Genomic DNA, 21409 nt, shown 5'->3' with positions numbered 1-21409 from the left:
TATTAAAGCATTAGAGTGAGAAATGATTTCTATATTATTAGTTAAATATTGATTTAGTACATAGAAAACGTAGCAGAAGAAATACAAATAATGGATCATACTATTTGGAATGGAAACTGATATTTTTTGTCATTCAAAATAAAAACAAGATTATTGACTATTAATTGTGGATGGAATAATAATTTTAATTTATAAATATATAAAGTGTAAACGTGACGATTATTTTGGAGAGGTTTAATAGTTTAATCCAGATAAATTGATTTTAAGTTTTACGATTTTGAAACTACTATATTTGGGCTCCAAATAAATAAATTATTTGGTTAATATATGGGCTCATTTCAAATAATATTGGGCTCATGAAAGTTATATGTATGCCTTTTAAAGTTATTGGGCTTTTAAACTGTAGTACAAAATGAAAAAAAAAGCCGAAATATTTCAAATAATTTCACTTTAATAGCCCTTCCATTTTGGGCAAATATAAGGTAGGTGTTAGAGATAATCACTTACTTATTTTCATGGGAATAAAATTTAAATTTCAAATTACAAAATTAAATGCTATTGTATGTATTTGTGGATACCCATAAATTATACTGACCATATTACACAAACGGTAGCATGAAAAATTTATTAATTATTTCTTTTTAGTTTCATTTTTACCTAATCCGTGCTGTGTTTAATATCTCCAAATTATTTAACAAAGTGTAAATGTGAATTCACTTTATTTCGCAAAAGTGATACTCTATAAAATTCTTGTTTTGTGAGACTATTTGGGGACTTGAAGAGTTTTAAATAAATCAACACTAAGTTGCTTTACAAAGGTATTGGTTGATTTCAATTTGAATGTTGTGTTAATTTATGCATGCTTACTTTAATTATATCTCAGTTTGTACATGTGGTTTGTAGATCCAATTTTGATTATTCAGTAGATTTGAAGTCTACAAGTCTCACGAATTTTGAATTATTAATGTTTATTTTATTCTGTTATTTGTGTAGTAATTATTTGTTGAATTGTTGATTCTATTTGATGAGATGATAGTTTAAGTGTAATAATTTTGAAAGTGTTCATTTTGATTATTAAAAGTGGATTTGAAGTCTATTAGTTTGAAGCATATTAATGTTTATTATTATAATTCGTTGTTGTGCAGCAATTATTCGATGATTTATTAATGTTGTTTCGTGATGAGATTGTAGATGCTGATTTTCAATTTTAGGTAGATCCAATGTTGTTTTATTTAGGGTTTTGAAGTGTAATAGTAAGCATCTTGATGAGATCTATAGATGTGCATTTTAAGTAATTAATGTTTATTATGTTTGGCGTTGTCGTGTAGCGAGCAGATGAATTTTGTCGCTTTTTGATGCATGTTCAGTTTAATAAGTTCGTATTTAATCCAAAAGTGTAAGACGTGTTAAGAACGGTGTAGCTTCAATAAATACTTCATATATATGATATTTAATTTACTCATATAGGCGTTGTCGTGTAGCGAATTGTCGGTTTTTGATGCGTGTTGATCAATTTAATAAGTTTGTGTGTAATCCAAAAGTGTAAGACTCGCGTGTTAAGAACGGTGTAGCTTTAATAAATACTTCGTATTCATGATATTTAATCCGCACTTTTCAGTTTGATTATTTTCAACAACAAAAAAAAGACATGTATTTTACTTTAAGATGGATTGTTTTAATATAGATATTAATTGTTGATGTTGTATGAATTCCTAAAAGTATCACACAATTTCTACAAAAATAGTTTTTGTTTTTAAATTTAAAATAAATTGAAGTTATTGTTTTTTAATTTAGTTTATTTTATATTACTATACGTTATATTACATAGAAAATTTTTTCTCACATTGGTCATGACTTAGAATTCGACTCTTCTGTATAACATTTTATAACTTGTTTTGTATATATATATAGTATTCTCAGAAATAATGAAGCAAGGATCTTCACAAGATATCTTTGTTGAAAGAGAATCAAGATACAGGTAATTAATAACAAAAATATAAGTTAATAATTATTCGCAGTTTTCAATTATGTGTATAAATAATATCTATAAAATAGTATTATTCATACATCTAATTATTTAAATAAATTTGTAGCATCCCTCAAATAAGTCAGTATCAAACTTCAAATTTTGAGGGTGCACCAAATTTTTCACAAAGCAGGCAGACACAATTTTCAGGAGGTCCATTACAGGTAAATTTTTAATAATCCTTTGTCTATTTCCACATGGATTTATATATTTGTTTTTTGATGAAAAATTAAATATTAAGCATTGTGATGAATTTAATGTTCTAATTATGAGAAGGGGGAAATGCTGTCACAATTTCACGGAGGAAATTTAGATCTCTCTGCTGCCTATGGTTATTTACAATCATTTGATCAACAGATGTAAGTGCTCTCTTGCTTCTACATATAGGGACCATTGCTATATAAATTATAAATTCTTTTATTCACTTCTCAATTATCCCATAATAGTCAAATTGAAACTATTAAAATTGTTAACTAACCTATTTCATTTTGATTTTATAATAGATATCAAGCGAATCAACCATTTAATACTGCAACGATGGCCGGTGAAGAAGCACACTATGATGAGATGATGAATAAATACGACATATCATTGTCAAATATGCATCCTGAATTTCAAATTTTAAGATCTTCATCTACAAATAGAGGGGTGCAAATTGGATCCTCACAAGCGCTTGTAAGAAATATATAAATCCTTATGTTATGTGTGTTGTATGTGAAATGTTGTGTGTCACATCATGTATGTATATGTTTGTGTACGTGTTTTGTATATATAAATCCTTATGTTTGAGTGGGATTTTGTGTCTGTTTTATCGTATATCATAACTTATATCATAAACAAATTTTACCATATTATAGTAACTTATATAACTAAACAAATTTCTCCATATTTATGATAGGTACCATTTGAAAGCTTGGGAATTGATGCAATGGTAAATACTGACATACACAATGCTTATTCTGTGCCTCGTGCTTAAAATACTGAATGACAGTTGAGAATTTGGATTAAACAAATTTCTCCATGTTTATGATAGGTACCATTTGAAAGCTCGGGAATTGATGCAATGGGAAATACCGACAAACACAATGCTTATTCGGCGCCTCGTGCTCAAAACACTGAAATGACGCTTGGGGATTTGGATTCCGCACGGTAATATTCTTGTGTGACACAAAATATTAATTGAATAAATGAGAACTAAGATTAAGTCCTCATGTTATATTATTAATGTAGGCCAACGAGTTCCCAAGGTTTTTCATATCCACTGAGCACACCCAATGGCTTTGACATCTCCAATAATTGGACAAACCCTGCCACATCAACACACAAGGTAAAAATGCTAATTAACTATAATAGGATTAATCTCATTTTATATCATTATAAAGTTGTTTAAACAAAAAACTTGTTTCTATAATTCGCTTATTTGTGCATACAGGCATTGTATGAAAGCTCGATGTCTGGTTTATTAAATGACATTGCAGGCCAACATAGTTATCCGGCACAACAAATGCAAAACATTGTCACAACTATTGTATCTCCTATTCCAATTAGGTACCAAGTTTGCGGATAGTTCACCGGTAATAGGATTCGAACCCTTGAGCTTTATTCGCGAACTTTTTATGTGCAAATTCGCGAAAACATATGTGCAAGAGCGTGCATGTGCGTGCAAAACTAATTATATTAACAACTAAGGTAGTCATATTAACTAAACTTTGTAAATGTGTCATTCTCAATCGATATTAATCACTCTCACCAAATCATTTGTATGTATATCTATTCATATATCTATATATAGCATGTTGATGTTTAGCTTATCTTTGAACTAAACCTAACTTATGTGTTACATAGACCGGTTAGTACTACTCAAGGAAGTCCATATCAAATGAATACAACAAGTGGCTTCTATGCGAGTGGTTCTAACGCTCCCTCATCATCGTCGTTGAAGGTACGACTTTATACATAATTTGTCTGATGTATACAATTTCAATGAAAAAAACTTTTTCTGGATTAAATTTATCTTGATAAACTAGTCTTTGGAATAAGTTCTCATTAGCCTGTAACAGACTGGCTTTTGAAAAAATCTCTCCAATTCCTATGCGAGTGTTTCACCACTACATTTTTATGTTACATTCATATTTTATTCATTGTACATATGTACATTTATTGTATAGAGGAAAGTGGCTTCTCAAGATGAGACAACTCCAAATAACCAAAGTTGGAATTCCAAATTTGGTCGAGGTCTACATAGGTACAGTTCAGGCTGCTACAACAATGGTGAAAGGTATTCAAAATTTACTATTCTAATATTTACTTACCTTTTTAGTGAACTCTGTCTTAATTCTTATTAAATCAAATATGAAATATAGGTACTCATTGTATGACAAGAGGTACGAGGATGTCGGCCTTCCTCTCGACCCCCATTTACGCATCTTCATTACTTCAAATGGAAATGGAAATGGAAATGGATATGGTAAATTTATGAAGTTTTCATCATCTCTACAAAGTATTTCCATTCAATAAAATAACATTGCATCTTAATATTTTTCTTTATATGATTAGTGCAAACAAATATTTTGTAAAACATTATTTAGTACATATTAGTGCAAATATTTTAACTAGAATTTAGTGCAATCAATCCTTACCTTATCATACCAATCTTTTCTACATGTATACCTTTTCAGGAAATGGAGAGTCATCGCCGAGGAAAAAAAGACCGATTATCTGAAGGAGTTTGTTGATTATTGTTTTCGAAAGTAGCTTCTTTCAATGCCTTTGGAACACAACATTTCTTGTTATTTATGGATCATATTCATATAATGAAATTTAAATTTGGTCAAATATAAGTAGTTGTTAGGGATAATCACATCCTTATTTCATGGGAATAAAAGTTAAAATCTCAAATTATATGCTTTTGTATGTATCTGTTAGGGATATAGACAAGAGTATACGAACGGTAGCATGATAAAAAGTTACAATAATTATTGCTTTTAAATTTCATTTTTACCTAATCCGTGTGCTGTGCTTGAATATCAATCAATCATTTAAAGAAGAGTATATGTGAATTCATTTTATTTCGCAAAAGTGAAGGCTAGTAGGCTACAACCCCTTTGGTGAAAAGTGGTTTTCATTTAGATATAATATTATTGTTTAGTGAGACTATTAAGTAGCTTACAAAGGTAATATTATTGTTTAATGAGACTAATCGAGAATTTTTTATGACAAAAATTTAACGTATTTATGCATGTTTAATTAGTAGTTGCGGAAAACTTATGTGCATTGAGCGTGCGTGCAAGACTTAATAGATTATTAATTAAACTATTAAAATGTATGGAATCAAATGCATATCTTATTGTTCGGTTCAAATAAAAAAGAAAGAAATTAACAAAAAGAAAAAAATTATTTTAGTCAAACAACATCATTTTTAGCATCATCAAAAGAAATCATTTTGTATGAGACAATTGAAAAATGTTGAAATTTATTAATTTAATATTCTATTTTCAAACTTTATGAGATCGACCAGAATTTGACTAACATCTAACTTAATTAAATCATATGAGCTCTTTAAAAATAATACTTGGGCTCTTCCAAAACAAACTAATTATATGGGCCTAACAATGGTATGTTCCTTTTTAAATGGAAAAAGTTATGAGCCTTTTTAATTGTGTAGGACAAAATGAAAAAAAGTAGAAAATATTTCAAATATTTCTAATTAACTTAGATTATGCTAGTCCAGAACGGATACTAAAGTAGTTGAATCAACATTAATTTCATTTTGGTCAAATAAAAAGTAGGTTGTTACAGATAATCACACACTTAATTTTATGGATATATAAATTTAAATTCAAATCTCGTATTAAATGCTTTTTTGCTTGTATTTGTAAATGTACATTTTACAGACCAGATTATACAAACGGTAGCATTAAAAAGTAATTACTAATTATTTTCAATTTCATTTTTACCTAATCCGTGATGCGCTTTCATGTCTATAAATTATTTAAAGTAGAGTAAATGTAAATTCATTTTATTTTGCAAAAAGTGATCATTAAGTTGCTTACAAAGGTATTGGTTGATTTCAGTTTGAATGATGTGTTAATTTATGTTTAATTTTAGTCAAATCTCAGTGTTTATCTTTGGTTTAGTGATCCAATATAATTTTGATTATTCGGTAGATTTGAAGTCTATTGGTTTTAAGCATGTCGATTTATTAATGTTTATTATAGTTCGTTGTTGCTTAGTTATAGAAGCATCTTGATGAGATGATAGATGCACCAGTTAAATTTTACTAGATTCAAAGTTGATTATTTAGTGTAGTTTCGAATTAGTGTTGAGCATGTTATTATTAGAGTTTATTATATTGATTGTCAGTGTAGTAATTTGATGAGTTATTGTTGCTTCTTGGTGACTGATGATGAGATCTATATAGATGCACATTTAAAATATTGAGTAGAACCATTGTTGACTATTTAATTAGTAGTTAATCACAAGCATGTTGATTGATTGATGGTTAATACTCTATATTTCAGTGTTGTCGTGTAGCGAGTTGATGATTTTTTGTCGCTTCTTAATACATGCTTCTTCATACGTGTTCGTGTCTAATCCTTTATATTTATGATATTTAATCTGCATTATGTTTATTTTCAACGATCAAAAGAAAGACATGTAGTATTTACTTAAAGATAGAAATTATTATTATTATTATTATAGTTCTTGATGTTGTATCTATTTTCGCAAAATTAGTATAGTTTTAAAATTAACTAATGACATTTTTGCATTGTTTACTTTCTAATGACATTTGTTCATTTTCAGAGTTATATTTAAACGAAATTTTTGTGTACATGTGTATATATATATATATATATATATATATAGTATTCTTAAAAATAATGGAGCAAGGATCTTCATCATCAAAATCACTATCAAATTCAAATAAAAGAAGGCAAAGCTTTAGTGATGAACTGCATGATATTGTGAATTCATCTTCACAAGATTTCTCAGCTGAAAAAGAAACAAGATACAGGTATTTAATTACTAGCCCAAATATAAGTTAATACTTAATAATGTGTATAATTAATTTTTATGTAGTATTATTCATACGTCTAATTATTTAAATAACTTTGCAGCATCCCTCAAAGCAGGCACACACAATTTTCAAGAAGTCCATCACAGGTATTTATTTTCACATGAATATTTATGTATTTGTTCAAATATTATATAAATTAAATATCATATTTATATATGAGAAGGGGGAAATGCTGTCACAACTTCATGGAGCAAATGTGGATCTTTCTGCAGCCTATTTTAATTTACAATCACGTGATCAACAAATGTAGTGCTCTCAGCGTCTAATATAATATCGTACTTTATTATTTATAAATAAAAAAAATAGTTGGTTTTGCAATTTTAATGCTGAATTTTGATTTCGACTATTCTACTTTTGTGTGGAAATTTCACCAAATTTTTATGATAAAAGTAAAATAAAAGCAGAGTAAGTAATTTATTTCAATAATTGTATATTAATTGTCTTGGATTTTCTAAGATTTGTAAGTAACACAGTATTTTGTTTGACTTTCTAATAAATATCAAGCGAATAAGTCTTTGAATGGTGCAATGATGACCGGTGAAGAATTATAGCATAATGAGGTGATGAAAAGATACAATATGTCTATATCAAATATGCATCTTCAATTTCATTTGATGACATCTCCATCTATAAATAGAGGGGTGCAAATTGGATCATCACAAACCTTGGTAAGACATATAAATAACCCTTTATATATTTTTTACTTTGAATCAGACATCTCACTGTATATCTGTGCAAGTATTTAGGTTGTGGTGTGTATGTGACCTGTGTGTAATGTGCATTTTGAGTGCATTGTGTGTACAATTTTGCATGTCGTATGTGATTGAGTGTGACCGTTTAATGTGTACTTATAGTGTGAATCGCATGTGTGTTGTGTGTACGCGCAATGTGTGTTTAGGAGGTAATATCATAAACAAATTTTGCTATATTTATGATAGGTGTCATTTGAAAGCTCAAGAATTGATGCAACGTTAAATATTAACATGCACCATGCTTATTCAGTGCCTCATGACCAGAACACCGAAATGATATCAGAGAATTCAGATTTAATATTCTTTGTGTGAAACACTATTAACTGAATAAATTAAAACCAAGATTAAATTGCATATGTTGGTTGTATTATGATTTGGTACTCACAAATCATAATTATCAATTAATGATAGATTTACCTTTAGGCCAATGAGATCTCAAGGCTTTTCATATCCATTGAATACACCCAATGGCTTTGACATGCCCAACAATGTGAAAAGCCCATCAACATCATCACCCAAGGTAAATTGTTAATAATAAATCATTACCAAGTTGTTTAAATAAAAAAAACCTATTTACATATTTCACTAATTTTTGCATACATAATTTATGCAGGTACCGTATGATAACCCGATGTCGGGTTTATTAAATGTCATTGCAGCTCAACGATGTTATCCAACACAACAAGCGCAAAACAATGTTGCAACTATTGAATCTCCACTTCCAATTAGGTAAAACTGAGAGTTCATCGCGTAAATTAACATGAATTGAGAATGACGTATAGATATGCCAGTAATGGAATTCGAACTCAAGAGCTTATTCACAAATTTTCATGCGTAATCTTATGTGCAAGAGCGTGCATATTTATGCGTCATCCGCAATCTTAAACAATAATCGTCATTCTTTGTATCTATATTAATTGATTAATTCATACACATACCATGTTGATTTTTAGCTTATGTTATAATTTTAATTAAAACTAACTTATGTGTTACCTAGACCGCTTAGTTCTACACAAGGAATTCCATATTCAATGAATACACCAAGTGGTTCTAATGGCCCCTCATCATCGCCATTGAAGGTATGATTTTATACATTTTATTTACTTCGGAAATAAAATTGCTCACATAGTGAGATCGTATTAAGACTTCAGCGCAAGAAAACTTGTCAAATATTTTTGTGTTACATTCCTTTTTTTTCAACAACACATGTAAGAGCATGCGTAACGCAAGGGGCCGGGCCGCATCTCGCGAGTCCCGGCCCGTCCCGAGCGTTGCACGGAGGAGAGTCACGGCCCAGGCCGCTCCCGGGGCCGCGTTCCCGACCTGGCTAGCGTCCCGCGTCCCGGCCCGGGACGGCGTTGCACGGTGACGGGCCGCAAGGCGCGAGTCCCGGCCCAGCGTTGCACGGTGACCCGGGCCGCAAATCCATTTTTTTTAATTCGATGTCTATAAATACGAGCCTTTGTTGTGCATAAATCTTACGTGCATTCAATTTCAATCCTAGGTTACATTTCAATCCTCTATTAACTCGAACAATTATACCCTTTGTGTCGGTGTAAATGGATTGGTTCAACAGCGATCAACGTGAGATGGAGGACTTCGTTAACTCGAACAATTGGTACATACCGGCGTCGCCACCATCGCAGGCGACGCCTAGTCCGGGAGTCGGTAGCAACGTCGACGGAACATCGCCGGTCACCACCGAAGAGTTCGAGGTCAGTGAGATGGAGCCCGCTCAAGAGCGGGGCAAGGGGAAGGTGGGCGAGGAGGATGGGCCGAAGAAGTACAGTCCGCAAGAGACAATGTGGCTTGCGAGGAACTACATCGACATCGCCGAGGATCCTATCATCGGCAACCAGCAAACCAGCAAGGTTTTTTGGGAGCGGATTGCTGAGAAGTATAACGCTGGCCGTCCTAAAGGGTCGATCGAGCATAGCTACGTGAAGTTGCGCAAGCATTGGGGCCGGGTCCAGGCGGATATGAGCAAGTGGAACGGAAAGTTGGCCAACGTAGTCCGGATGTGGCCGAGCGGGCACAGCGAGGCGAACCTCGTCCAGATGGCGAAGGATGCGTTCTTCGCTGACGGGAAGAAGGCCTTCAAGTACATCGACGTTTGGAAGCTCGTCGAGAAGAGCCCGAAGTACACCAGCGGTGCCGAGCCGGCGGCAACTGGGGCGGCGAAGAGAACCAAAGTTTCCGCCTCCGGAAACTACTCTTCGAGCGAAGGAGGTCCGGCGATCGACCTCAACGTGACGGACGACAACGTCTTCGGCTCCTCTCCTAGCATTCAGAGCCGCCCGATGGGAACAAAGGCGGCCAAGAGGAAAGCAAAGGGGAAGGCAACTGCGAGCAACTCCGCTATGGTGCCACCACCGACCAATCCGTCTCTGGATAAGATGTCCGACACTTTGTCGGAGATGAATATTACATGGCGGATGAGCCAGCTGACGGAGTTGACAGCGAGGGATACATCGAAGATGTCGGACGAGGAGCTCGAGTTGCACCGTGAGATGATCGCTTACCTTCGCGCTCAAATGAAGAAGTAGTAGTCGTGGCCCGGGTTTCTTGTATTTTAAATTTGCTTCGTCTAGTAATGTAATGTTAATTTCGAATGAACAATGCATTTTTCCGGTTTCAATTGTTCAACGAATTGCGTTTTCGAGTTAAATAGGTTGGAGTTGTGAATAGTGTCATTTATTAGTTGCGGCCCGAGTTGCGGCCTGCACGGTTACAGCAGTTGGGGCCTGGGCCGCAACTGTAGAGGAATGATGACGTGTAGGGGACTTGGGGCCGGAAATGGGGACGGGGTTACTGATGCCCTAATATCCAGGCCCCAACTGTAGAGGAATGATGACGTGGAGGGGACTTGGGGCCGGAATTGGGGACGGGGTTACTGATGCCCTAATATACACATTTACGCATCTTCATTGCTACAAATGGAAATGGTAAATTTTACTCTTCCCGCCCCACTTTAAATAACATTGTTTTCCTTTTTAAATGTCTACGCATTTTCTAAAATCGAAACATCATTATTGAATGTATTTTCTTATTGAATTTTATAATTTCTCAGGATATTGAGATTCATCATCGAGGAAAAGGGGCTGATTAGTCGAAGGTGTCTTTTGATGATGTTATACTAGCAAACTAATTAATTTGCTTATTGCTAGGTGATATTTGGATAATCTGTATTTTGAATTGTTGTTTCAATCTTGTATTTTAATTTAAAGCTACACTACACTTTTTTTTAACTTTGGAGTATTATTTTGTTTAAAATATCTATTTTCATTTAGCATCTTTTTGTCCCTGGAAATTGATTTTTACAGAGTTAAACCCTAGAATTAGATGTGACAAAAATGTAGAATCATATGAAGTGGAAATCTTGAATTTGTTGTGACTCATGCTAATTTAGCAATCAAAGCGTCACCCACAAGTGAACGGGGTAAGTAGCACGTCGCAAGCTAAAATTATCGATCCACGAAGACTAAAATCCAGTTTGAGTACTATGATGCAACTTTGAACACTATCTAGACTAATAAAATGGTTTTTGGTTTTCTTAACTAAGATCAAAGAACAAATAAGCAATAAAGACAAATAACTAGACAAGACAAACAAAGGATGTCTTTTCACACAAATTTGGAAAGGTAGGGATATGGATCCGTTGGTATGGATCACGGGTGTCACCTAGGGATGTTGCTCATCTATTGGGTCTCATGCATGGTTAGGAAGGTCAGGACTATTGGATAGACCCCCTCTCGGGGGCATCTAACACGTTGATCGGACCTTAATGTTGGAGTCTCCTCCCAACACTTCAAGTCCGACTCCCTAATTCTACGGACCCAAGCCCTCTCTCTAGCTATGCATCTCTCGATCACATAAAACGCACAGAGCTGTTGGTTATTTAACAATCTAATCAAGCATTTCTCAATGACAATAATTAGAACAAGATATATCAAATTGGTAGCTAAGCAATTGGATAATAAGAGCCCAATAACCAACAAAACCACACAAAGAGATAGATCAACATAAATCAAGGTTCAACCCATGGATTCCATACAAACTTCACCACATCCCTAAGGAAAATCTAGCTACTCATGTTCAAAGATGAAACAAAAAGGAAAATAAAGCAAATGGAAAAAGACATGGATGGAAAATGAAAACTAGAACTCCATATGGTAGAATTGATGTTGGGGAAGTCTTCTTCTTCAATCTCTTGAAGATGGGAGCCTCCTTGCCTTCAGTCCTCTTGAATCTCTCGATTTCTCTCTTGATTTTGCAGTGTGGGAGGTTAGGGTTTGAAAATGAGTGAGAACCCTTATATATCCGGAGTGAGAAAGGGGCAAAAGTGAGCAACAATAGGTATCGCCCAGCCGGGCGATTTGTAAGTGGGAAAATGCCCGGTCGGGCGTTCTCGGACAATCGCGATGTAGCCTTCAAACGCCCGATCGGGCGTTTCGTCGGATAGAATACGCCCGGCCAGGCAAACTTTCTGTTTCTCTTCTTTAAATGTCCGACCGGGCGAACTCTCTGGAATCAGTCCGTTCGCTCCGTTTTGTCAGTTTTAGACATGTTTTTACATCAAAACTCCGACAAACTCGTTAACTCTAAAAATAGCAAATTAGTGGATAAAACCTAGACTTTATACCTCAAAAGATTCAACAACATGCGTTAATCACCCATCTAAGCATCTTAAACTATGAGTTTGTCATTGAGCTAAAAAAATTTTTCTGGTTACAATGGTTATAGATAGCTATTAATAACATTGGTCATTTATACTTAGAAGAATGCATCAATGATCACAAAACAATGTCCCAAATCATGGGACAAAAATAATAGATTAGACAAAAAAGAACATTGGCTGAATTTACATCTCTTCTTGTTTACTATGTCAATTAATTTTGGCCTCTACATATTGTTACAAAGCCGCCTAGGGCGGATCCATCGCCAAAAAACTCAATGCAGCCACGGCGTCAGAGATCAGAGGGCGACCGACCGGCTCCTCCTGAAGGCACATTGATGCCACCCCGATCGCCTGATTCAAGCTCGTTATAGGGTATTGACTTTCCAGAAGTGGGTCCGCAATCTCAGGAAACTTCTTCGGGTTCCTGAGAAACGGTTTCACCTGGCAAACAAAACCATAAAGTAGTTATAAAGCAGTTATATGTTAGTTGATTGTACAGTTGTCGTTGTCGTTGCCTTGGGCCCACAAACCATACACTCCATAAATGGTTTATCGGACTGGGCCGGGCCAAAACACCCAATTTTTTGTTTGTGTCTATTAAATCTTGACCGACACTAATAAAATACTGGCCAAATTCGTCACTTGCAATTAATACTCCTTCCATCCAACTCCCCCGTTCCATAGAAGTAGAGTCACTTCTTTTGGGTACAGAGATTAAGAAATAAATCGAATATATTAAGTGAAGAGATAATAAAGTAGGAAAGAAAGAAAAGTAGAAAGAATAAAATAAGAGAGCGAAAAAGTGTTACTTTTTGCTAAATGGGAAATGACTCTACTGTGATGAAACATCCTGAAATGGAAAAATGACTCCACTACTATGGAACGGATGGAGTATTAGAAGTAGTCTGTTCCAAAAAAAGAAACATCTTTTTCGCAAAAAACTACTCCCTCCGTCCCGAAAAAATATGCATTTTCGGTTCGGCACGGATTTTAATGTAAAATCAGTAAAGTAAGAGAGAGGTAGAGAGAAAAAGTAATTAAAGTATTGTTAGTGGAGAATGAGTCCCACCTCATAAGAGAGAAAATATTTTCTAGAATTATAAAGTGCATATTCTTGTTGGACGGACTAAAAATAAGAGAGTGCATATTCTTATGGGACGGAGAGAGTCCAATTTTTTTGCACAAAAAAAAACAATTTTTTCAATCCATGTAAACATGTCATGTCATTTTTAATGAGACGGTGAGAGTATGTACTACGAGGTTAGTAGTTTTACTCACCCAATTTCCGAGAACTTGCTCCTCCGTAGGCCTCTGGCTGTCGAAGGCTCTCCGGCCCGTGATCAGCTCCAGCAGGACGACGCCAAAGCTATAGACATCAGCCTTCACTGTGACCTCACGGTGCATCTCGAACTCGGGTGCACAATAACCATAAGACGAGACCATTCTGGGCGACACATTCGGATTGCTGTCGCCCTGCAGGAGCTTAGCCAGGCCGTATTCCGACAGCTTCGCGGTGTTCGTCTCGTCCAGCATGATGTTCGACGCCTTCAGATCGCGGTATATGATGGGCGGGTTGGCCTTGTCGTGCAGAAACTCGAGCCCTAGAGCTATGCCGTATGCTATCTTCATTCTCGCGGGCCAGTCTAACGGCTTTCGATCAGCTGCAATATCTGAAGGAATAGTCCATTTCAAAATCTTGTTCAAAAATGTATTTTTGGGGATTCAGTTTGAGTTGAAATCAGGATTTGGAGTTTACCAAATAGATGCCTTTCCAAAGAACCAGATGGAAAGTATTCATAAACTAGAAGCCTTTGATCTCCATCAGCACAATATCCAATTATTTTCACCAGATTTGGGTGGTGAAGCTGACTTAATTTCAGTATTTCAGTTTGGAAATCTTTGCTCCCTTGTGTTCCAGTTCTGTCTAGCTGCCTAACAGCCATGATCTGTTCAGAAACAACTTGTTTTTTTAGATTGAATTGTTGTTTGAATAAAGATAAACTTTACTCCTAAATTTGCAGATAACTAATTGAATCTTTTCCTAATTATTGTAAAAGGGTAAATATGTAATACTAGAATTATCTATGTATATTCCATCTGTCCCAACAAAGATCTCCCTTTTTTTGGTCAGTCCCAACAAAGATTAATTACACTTCAATTTTTTCTCATGAAAAAGTTACCTGGCCAGATTGAAGGATTCCTTTATATACTCTTCCAATATCACCTTCCCCCAACAGACATTCTTGTTTGAAATTTTTTGTAGCTGTTGCAAGGTCGCGGAAATTGAACGCCTCCGCCTTATTTTCGTCTTCGTCACCATCATCTGCTGCAATTGCTTGCGAGTTCTTAGCACCATGTTCTGAAAAAGGATGTCTTCTATGGTTTATTGTATGTAAATACATGAAATGAACAATACTCATATTTAGATTTTTGAAGTCACTATGGTTTTGGCAAAAAAGTATATACACTTCTAATTTTAAAGTTTGGCAAACACAAGTGTAGCCTACAAGGAGCTCAAGCCCAAAAAAAGTTGGACGACACAAGTTTTATCGGAAAATTAGTAAATTGTAGGAATTGAATAAATTGGAAAAAGAATAAAGATTAAAAAAGAGTAGGAGAAAGAGAAAAAAGTGGTGAGTCGCATAAAAAAACGAAAAGACACTAATTTTTGTAGAAAGACCAACAAATAAAAAAGAGACTATTGTTTTTGGACAAACGGAGTCTTATTTGATTCATTCTTACAATATAATAGAATGATGGATATTTTATAGTATAAATTATTATGCAAGTCTTAAAATATTGAAATAAAACATAAAAAAAGTTCTCCTTTCAATGTTTCAAATTCAAAATTGGAAAATATAGGCCATAGGAAAAAAATTATGCATCCATCTTGCCTATAGTATGGATGTTTTTCTCATAATTGTTCGAATTTCGTTTAAATTTATATTTATGTACCATTAGAAAACTATCGTTGAGAACTTTGCAACCATACTTTTAGACTTCCTATCGGACTCTGAATAAATGGAGTCATTGGCGAGCTTATGCCAAAAAAGAAGTAGAAGTTCATGTAAATTTTTTTACCTAAATGGGTTAAAAGTCGATGTATTTTCGATTTTACATACAATTAACACATTCAAAATCCCCAAACACATGTAACTAATGCACGAAGTTCTTGAAATTTGAATACACCACAACAAAATCATACTATAAATCAATAAATTATTTATTGGAAGATTCAATTTTTGCATAAAAATGTGTACCGTCAGGCTGTTGAGGGCTAGCTCCAGCGATTGGCTCATTCCTCTTACTCCCTTTGATTTTCCTTCTCGTAAAACACGAGAAGAAACCCATTTCTAGAAATCCTCTTTCACCACTTTTATCGAACACAATATGTGCTATGATTCTGGGAATGGATATGTTTCTGGTAAACTTTCAATCCGCATATTGTGACTATAATCAATGGAAGAGGAAATGGGCCTTCAGCAGACATTCAACAATTTTACTAAGCATTTGATTCCGGAAAATGAGGGAGAATTTAATGGACAGTAAATTTGAAGGTTCATTTTTTTCTACCTTTTTATTGGTTTAAATAAAAATGAATGAAAAATGGATTATAATTTTAGATTTATATACTACTACTATTAACTTTAATATTCATATTTATTTAGTAAAATTTAAAATGTTAAATGAGATATTTATAGATAGTAGTACGAAAAGGAAATACTATTATACTCCCTCCGTCCCACATAATTTGGGATACTTTGACTGGGCATGAGTTTTAAGAAATATAATTAAAAGTGAGTTGAAAAAGTTAGTGGGATGTGAGTCCTACTTCGACAGGGACATAATTTGGGACACTTTGACCGGGCACGGGTATAACTAACCGTATGTATCAGTCTGATAATTCGACAGGGACAAACTAGAGAAGATTCTTCGTTTGTCGTTAGCGTACCGAATATTACTAACGTCACTCCAATATTAGTCTCGACAGATCACCGTATAATATTTAAGTGGTACATACCGTATCGCCAGTTGTACCTTCTTCCTGGCATTAGAGAATCTCTCTTAGCTGTTGTGGCGGACTCTGCAGACTTTACGCCCATTATCGTCTTCCTGACTCCTCTCCCCAGCATCATTTTCTCTCTGAAACAACAATGGCTGCGACTCTCTCCTTACATCAATTCTCGCCGCAGACGTTTCAGGCGAGAGACTGGAGAAGGAAATTCAGCCCTGCTGTTAATTTGAAGTCCCATGGTACAATGCGTGAGGCGTAATGTACAACTAAGCCGGTTGTTTTCGTGTTTATTGTCTATTATTCGTGAATATAGATTGAATTTGCAGGGAATTCTGTGGTTAGTTGCTCGGCGTTGGGTAATGGGAGAGGAGGCCCCGGAGATGATGCGGTGAAGGATGTGGAGAGGCGTTTGGAAGAAAAGCGTAGGGCGGAGCTCTCGGCGCGAATTGCTTCCGGAGAATTTACAGTCGAGAAGCCAAGGTATAAATGTGGATTTTAGGTTGTACTGTGTGCTTTATTTGTAGTACCATTGGGAAATTATTGTCACTCTTACAATTGGGGATTTTGTGATTTTGCTATTATTACAAGTTAAAGTTAAATTGCAACCCACTGAGGTATTGTATGTTATTCATTTATGCTGCAGTTTGTTTGGATGTGAAGTATAATAGGTTTGGTTATGCAGTTATTTTCTTGTGTAATTCCTTTTCTGGATTGTAAATTGCATTCTTGTTATGATTATAGCTTTCAATCGCAACTAAAAAACGGTTTGTCGAAACTGGGCTTACCGAAAGAGATAGTTGAGTTCATAGTCAATGTCACCGGCGGTTCAGGGGACTTTCTGAAGATTCCGGAGGCAAAAGGCTCGATTGGCGCCATCAGAAACGAGCCATTTTTCGTGCCATTGTATGAGCTTTACCTAACTTATGGTGGAATTTTCAGACTAACATTTGGTCCTAAGGTTAGGTTCAGTTCGATTGTAGTGCCTGTTTTCGTTTAAATTTATGCTTTGCTGAGTAACTGTTATGGGGTTCTATTGCAGTCATTTCTAATAGTATCGGATCCTTCAATCGCCAAACATATATTGAAAGACAATCCAAAGTCTTATTCGAAGGTATTGCAGTTGCAGAGACGAGATGTTTCTGCTTCGTTTCTTGTCTACTTGATGCATACATGACTGATGAACGTTTTGATTTCAGTAACTATTTGTGAACTGAATTGTGTTCGTTTCTTTGATTTTCGACCAGGGAATTTTAGCTGAGATTTTAGATTTTGTAATGGGAAAAGGACTTATACCCGCTGATGGGGAAATATGGCGTGTTAGAAGACGTGCTATAGTGCCTGCGTTGCATCAGAAGGTAGTGAGCAGATGGTGCAACCATTATTATCCAAAGAAAGGAAGAAGGAAAAACACGAGAAAGATTTAAAGATAATGTGATCTGTAGTATATATGTCTTTATAACTGACACCACTTTACGTTGTTCCTCTTAGTTTGTGGCTGCAATGTTTAGCTTGTTTGGAGACGCGACTGATAGACTATGCAAAAAACTTGACGCTGCTGCATCTGATGGCGAGGATGTTGAGATGGAGTCTCTCTTTTCCCGTTTGACATTAGATATCATTGGGAAAGCTGTATTCAATTATGATTTCGACTCTTTAAGTGTCGATACTGGAATTGTTGAGGTATCGGCTTGGCACCTACTTAGCTTATCACTCAGTGCCATTTTATGTTGAACCATCTCTAATACTTGCTCTTTGCTACAGGCTGTTTACACTGTTTTACGAGAAGCAGAGGACAGAAGTGTCGCGCCAATTCCTTTCTGGGATATTCCTATATGGAAAGATATTTCGCCAAAGTTGAGGAAGGTTAATGCTGCCCTGAAGCTAGTGAACGACACATTAGATGACTTGATTGCAATTTGTAAGGTAAAGCTCGTTTGTCTATTACCGATTCTTGTTTCATTCGCTATGTTATTACTGATCTGCAATAAATCTTTAGTTTTCTTGACCTATGTTCGTCGTCTGCTTCCAGAAAATTGTAGAGGAAGAAGAACTGCAGTTCCATGAGGAGTACATGAACGAACGAGATCCCAGCATTCTTCATTTTCTATTAGCATCTGGGGATGATGTACGGAAGTGGTTAATCTTTCTGTCTATTTATAATATATCACTGAATTTTCTGGTAAGATCCTCATCAGGATAATATGTAGGTTTCAAGCAAACAACTCCGTGATGATCTGATGACAATGCTCATAGCTGGACACGAAACATCTGCTGCTGTGCTGACATGGACATTTTATCTTCTTTCACATGTATTAACGCCAACGGTGGTTGTCCATACAATTCTAACATTTCGTTTCTGACTAATTGTTTTATAACTTCCAGGAGCCTAGTGTGATGGCCAAGCTTCAAAAAGAGGTTCGTCTCTTTGCCCATTTTACCTCTGTCTCTGAGTCTGAGGATGATCACTTCAATTAATATTAATCTTTGAAACTGCTGCACAGGTTGATTCAGTTCTAGGTGACCGATTTCCAACCGTTGAAGATATGAAGAAGCTCAAATATACAACTAGAGTTATCAATGAAGTGAGTAATGCCCGTTCAACCTGAATATCGGTTGCAAGCTATCTCTGCATTTCTCACCTCTCAATTTTAACTGCTTCTATATTTTTCCAACTTTGCAGTCGTTGAGACTCTATCCACAGCCTCCTGTTCTAATTCGCCGTTCCCTTGGTGATGACATGCTTGGGAACTACCCGATTAAAAAGTTAGTTCTTGATAACCATGAAATTGTTTTGTATACAAATTTTTACAGGTTTTGGTTAAGTAGTTAGTTCTCAATAACTGTAGCCTTTGAGTACCTAGAATGAGAGTGTCGCATTATCTGTCGTTGAACTATGGGATCACCGTCTCTCTTTCTATCTAAACGAAGTTGGTGTTGCAGGGATGAGGATATATTCATATCTGTGTGGAATCTGCACCGTTCCCCTCATCTCTGGGAAGAAGCCAACAAATTCAATCCTGAAAGATGGCCTTTAGACGGCCCAAATCCAAACGAGACAAACCAGAATTTCAGGTCCGAATCCTCAGCTACTAACTTTGTGTCCAAATCTAAAATGACTATTTGAGATATAGCAACTCACTGTAATTTTCCATGGATGATGCAATCCATCTCGGTTTGATTCTGTTATTCTCATCCCAAAGATTTCACACGAAATCTGAGGTTTCAATCGCCTGGTAGACGACAGAACAACACGAAGACAAAAGAAAAGATCCTGTTCACATTTTAATATGCTATGTATTTTCATTTCCAACTGATAATCTGTTATCTCAAACAATCGTCAGCTAATGCGAGGAATTTCATCACTTTTCTGTTGCAGCTACTTGCCATTCGGGGGAGGGCCAAGAAAGTGTATCGGAGACATGTTTGCAACGTTCGAGGTAAACTATTTCAAGCCCTACCATTAGTTAGATGTTGAATTGTGTTTTTATTGTTTAATCTGCTCATCATATTATAGTCACCATAATGTTAATACAGCAATTATCTTCGATTTGCAGACTGTTGTAGCAGTTGCTATGCTTGTCCGCAGATTTGATTTCCAACTCGCAATTGGTGCCCCTCCAGTAAGAAATCTTCGAAACTCATAGCCAATCGCGCGTCATCTACATCACTGCTATATGTTGTTAGTCCAATTTATCGCCCAAAGTAAACGCTTCCTTCTCGCTCTTTGCAGGTCAAGATGACTACTGGCGCAACTATCCACACCATGGAAGGTCTGAAAATGACAGTTACGCGGAGGCAGCGAGCTCCTGTGATTCCGAACCTGGACGTTTCGACTATGAATGTGGACTCGTCACCAAACACTCAAGAGGCAGATCAGACCAGCCTCAATTTCTTAGAGAGATAAGAGATATTAGTGAATCTGCACTTTGTTACTTCAACTACTCCAAACTCTATATATAAATGAATACATTACATGTGCATACACATTTTTATACTCATTCCGTTTCAAGTTAATTGATTCGTATTTAAAGAATAATAAAAAGAACCAACGGGATGTAGCGCAGTTGGCAGTGCGGAGCCGTGGAGACTTTCGGCCTTAATCCGCAAGCCCGGTCGAGTAGGATTAATCTTATTCCGCTGAAGGCGAATTCGGAACACATGTGATCAACCAAAAAAAAGGAATAATAAAAAGAAACACCCTTTTTGTTTAGAGCAGGCTATAGGGGTGTGCATTCGGGTTTCGGTTCGGTTTTTTGCCAAAACCGAACCAAAACCGAAAAATCGAATTTAGTTCAAAATCCAAACCAACCCGAAAAACCGAAACCGAACTTAAAAAACCGAAAAACCCGAACAATACCGAAAAACCCGAAAAAAACCCGAAAAACCTGAAAAAAATAAATATAATATAAATATATATTTATATATGTGTATTTTATTTTATTTTATATATACTAATAGAATATTTATATATAATATAAAATTAATATTACTATATAATATATATTATATAGTAGAATATATTAAAAGAATATATATATTATATATAATATAATATATTATATTAATAGAATATATATATAATTCGGTTTTTCGGTTTTTTTCTTCCCCCGAACCGAACCGAAAAACTAATTTTTTTTATTTTTAAAACCGAACCGAACCGAAAAACCGAAAAAACCGAACCGAATTTCAAAATTTCGGTTTGGTTCGGTTCGGATATTCGGTTTCCGGTTTTTTTGCTCACCCCTAGCCGGCTATATAGTAAAAATTATTTGAATTACCGTAAACAAAAAAGAAAATTAAGTGTGTCTCAGAAGTATAACGTGAGATACGCTGTAATTAATATTGCAAAAGCCTTATACAG

General features: G+C 35.3%; 2 protein-coding genes across 3 annotated transcripts; one reads left to right on the top strand and one right to left on the bottom strand.

Moving 5' to 3' along the window:
- Positions 1-12715: 12715 nt before the first annotated feature.
- On the bottom strand, positions 12716-16062 carry LOC121783752 (probable serine/threonine-protein kinase PBL26). The gene is made up of 5 exons (XM_042181921.1): positions 15794-16062; positions 14714-14892; positions 14290-14479; positions 13812-14203; positions 12716-12974 (listed from the first exon to the last, which is right to left on the bottom strand). The coding sequence occupies exons 1-5, from the start codon at positions 15882-15884 to the stop codon at positions 12780-12782; spliced, it is 1047 nt and encodes a 348-aa protein (XP_042037855.1). The 5' UTR covers positions 15885-16062; the 3' UTR covers positions 12716-12779.
- A 502-nt stretch (positions 16063-16564) lies between these two features.
- Positions 16565-20562, top strand: LOC121785044 (protein LUTEIN DEFICIENT 5, chloroplastic-like). 2 transcript variants are annotated; one of them, XM_042183380.1, is made up of 16 exons: positions 16565-16787; positions 16875-17028; positions 17290-17506; positions 17588-17659; positions 17793-17903; positions 18037-18228; positions 18310-18471; positions 18578-18673; positions 18756-18857; positions 18931-18963; positions 19050-19130; positions 19229-19311; positions 19489-19620; positions 19925-19985; positions 20103-20168; positions 20279-20562. In XM_042183380.1, exons 1-16 carry the CDS (start codon positions 16688-16690, stop codon positions 20450-20452), a joined length of 1836 nt encoding a protein of 611 aa, XP_042039314.1. In that variant the 5' UTR covers positions 16565-16687; the 3' UTR covers positions 20453-20562. The 2 variants fall into 2 exon arrangements, with proteins under 2 accessions (XP_042039314.1, XP_042039315.1); XM_042183381.1 differs by having other exon boundaries at positions 16630-16787; positions 16862-17028.
- The last annotated feature ends 847 nt before the right edge of the window (positions 20563-21409 follow it).

The sequence above is a fragment of the Salvia splendens genome, chromosome 21 (genome assembly GCF_004379255.2).
Source record: "Salvia splendens isolate huo1 chromosome 21, SspV2, whole genome shotgun sequence".
NCBI classification, from domain to species: Eukaryota; Viridiplantae; Streptophyta; class Magnoliopsida; order Lamiales; family Lamiaceae; genus Salvia; species Salvia splendens.
Note: the sequence above shows the minus strand (reverse complement) of the source record. Positions and strands in the feature narration are given on the sequence as shown.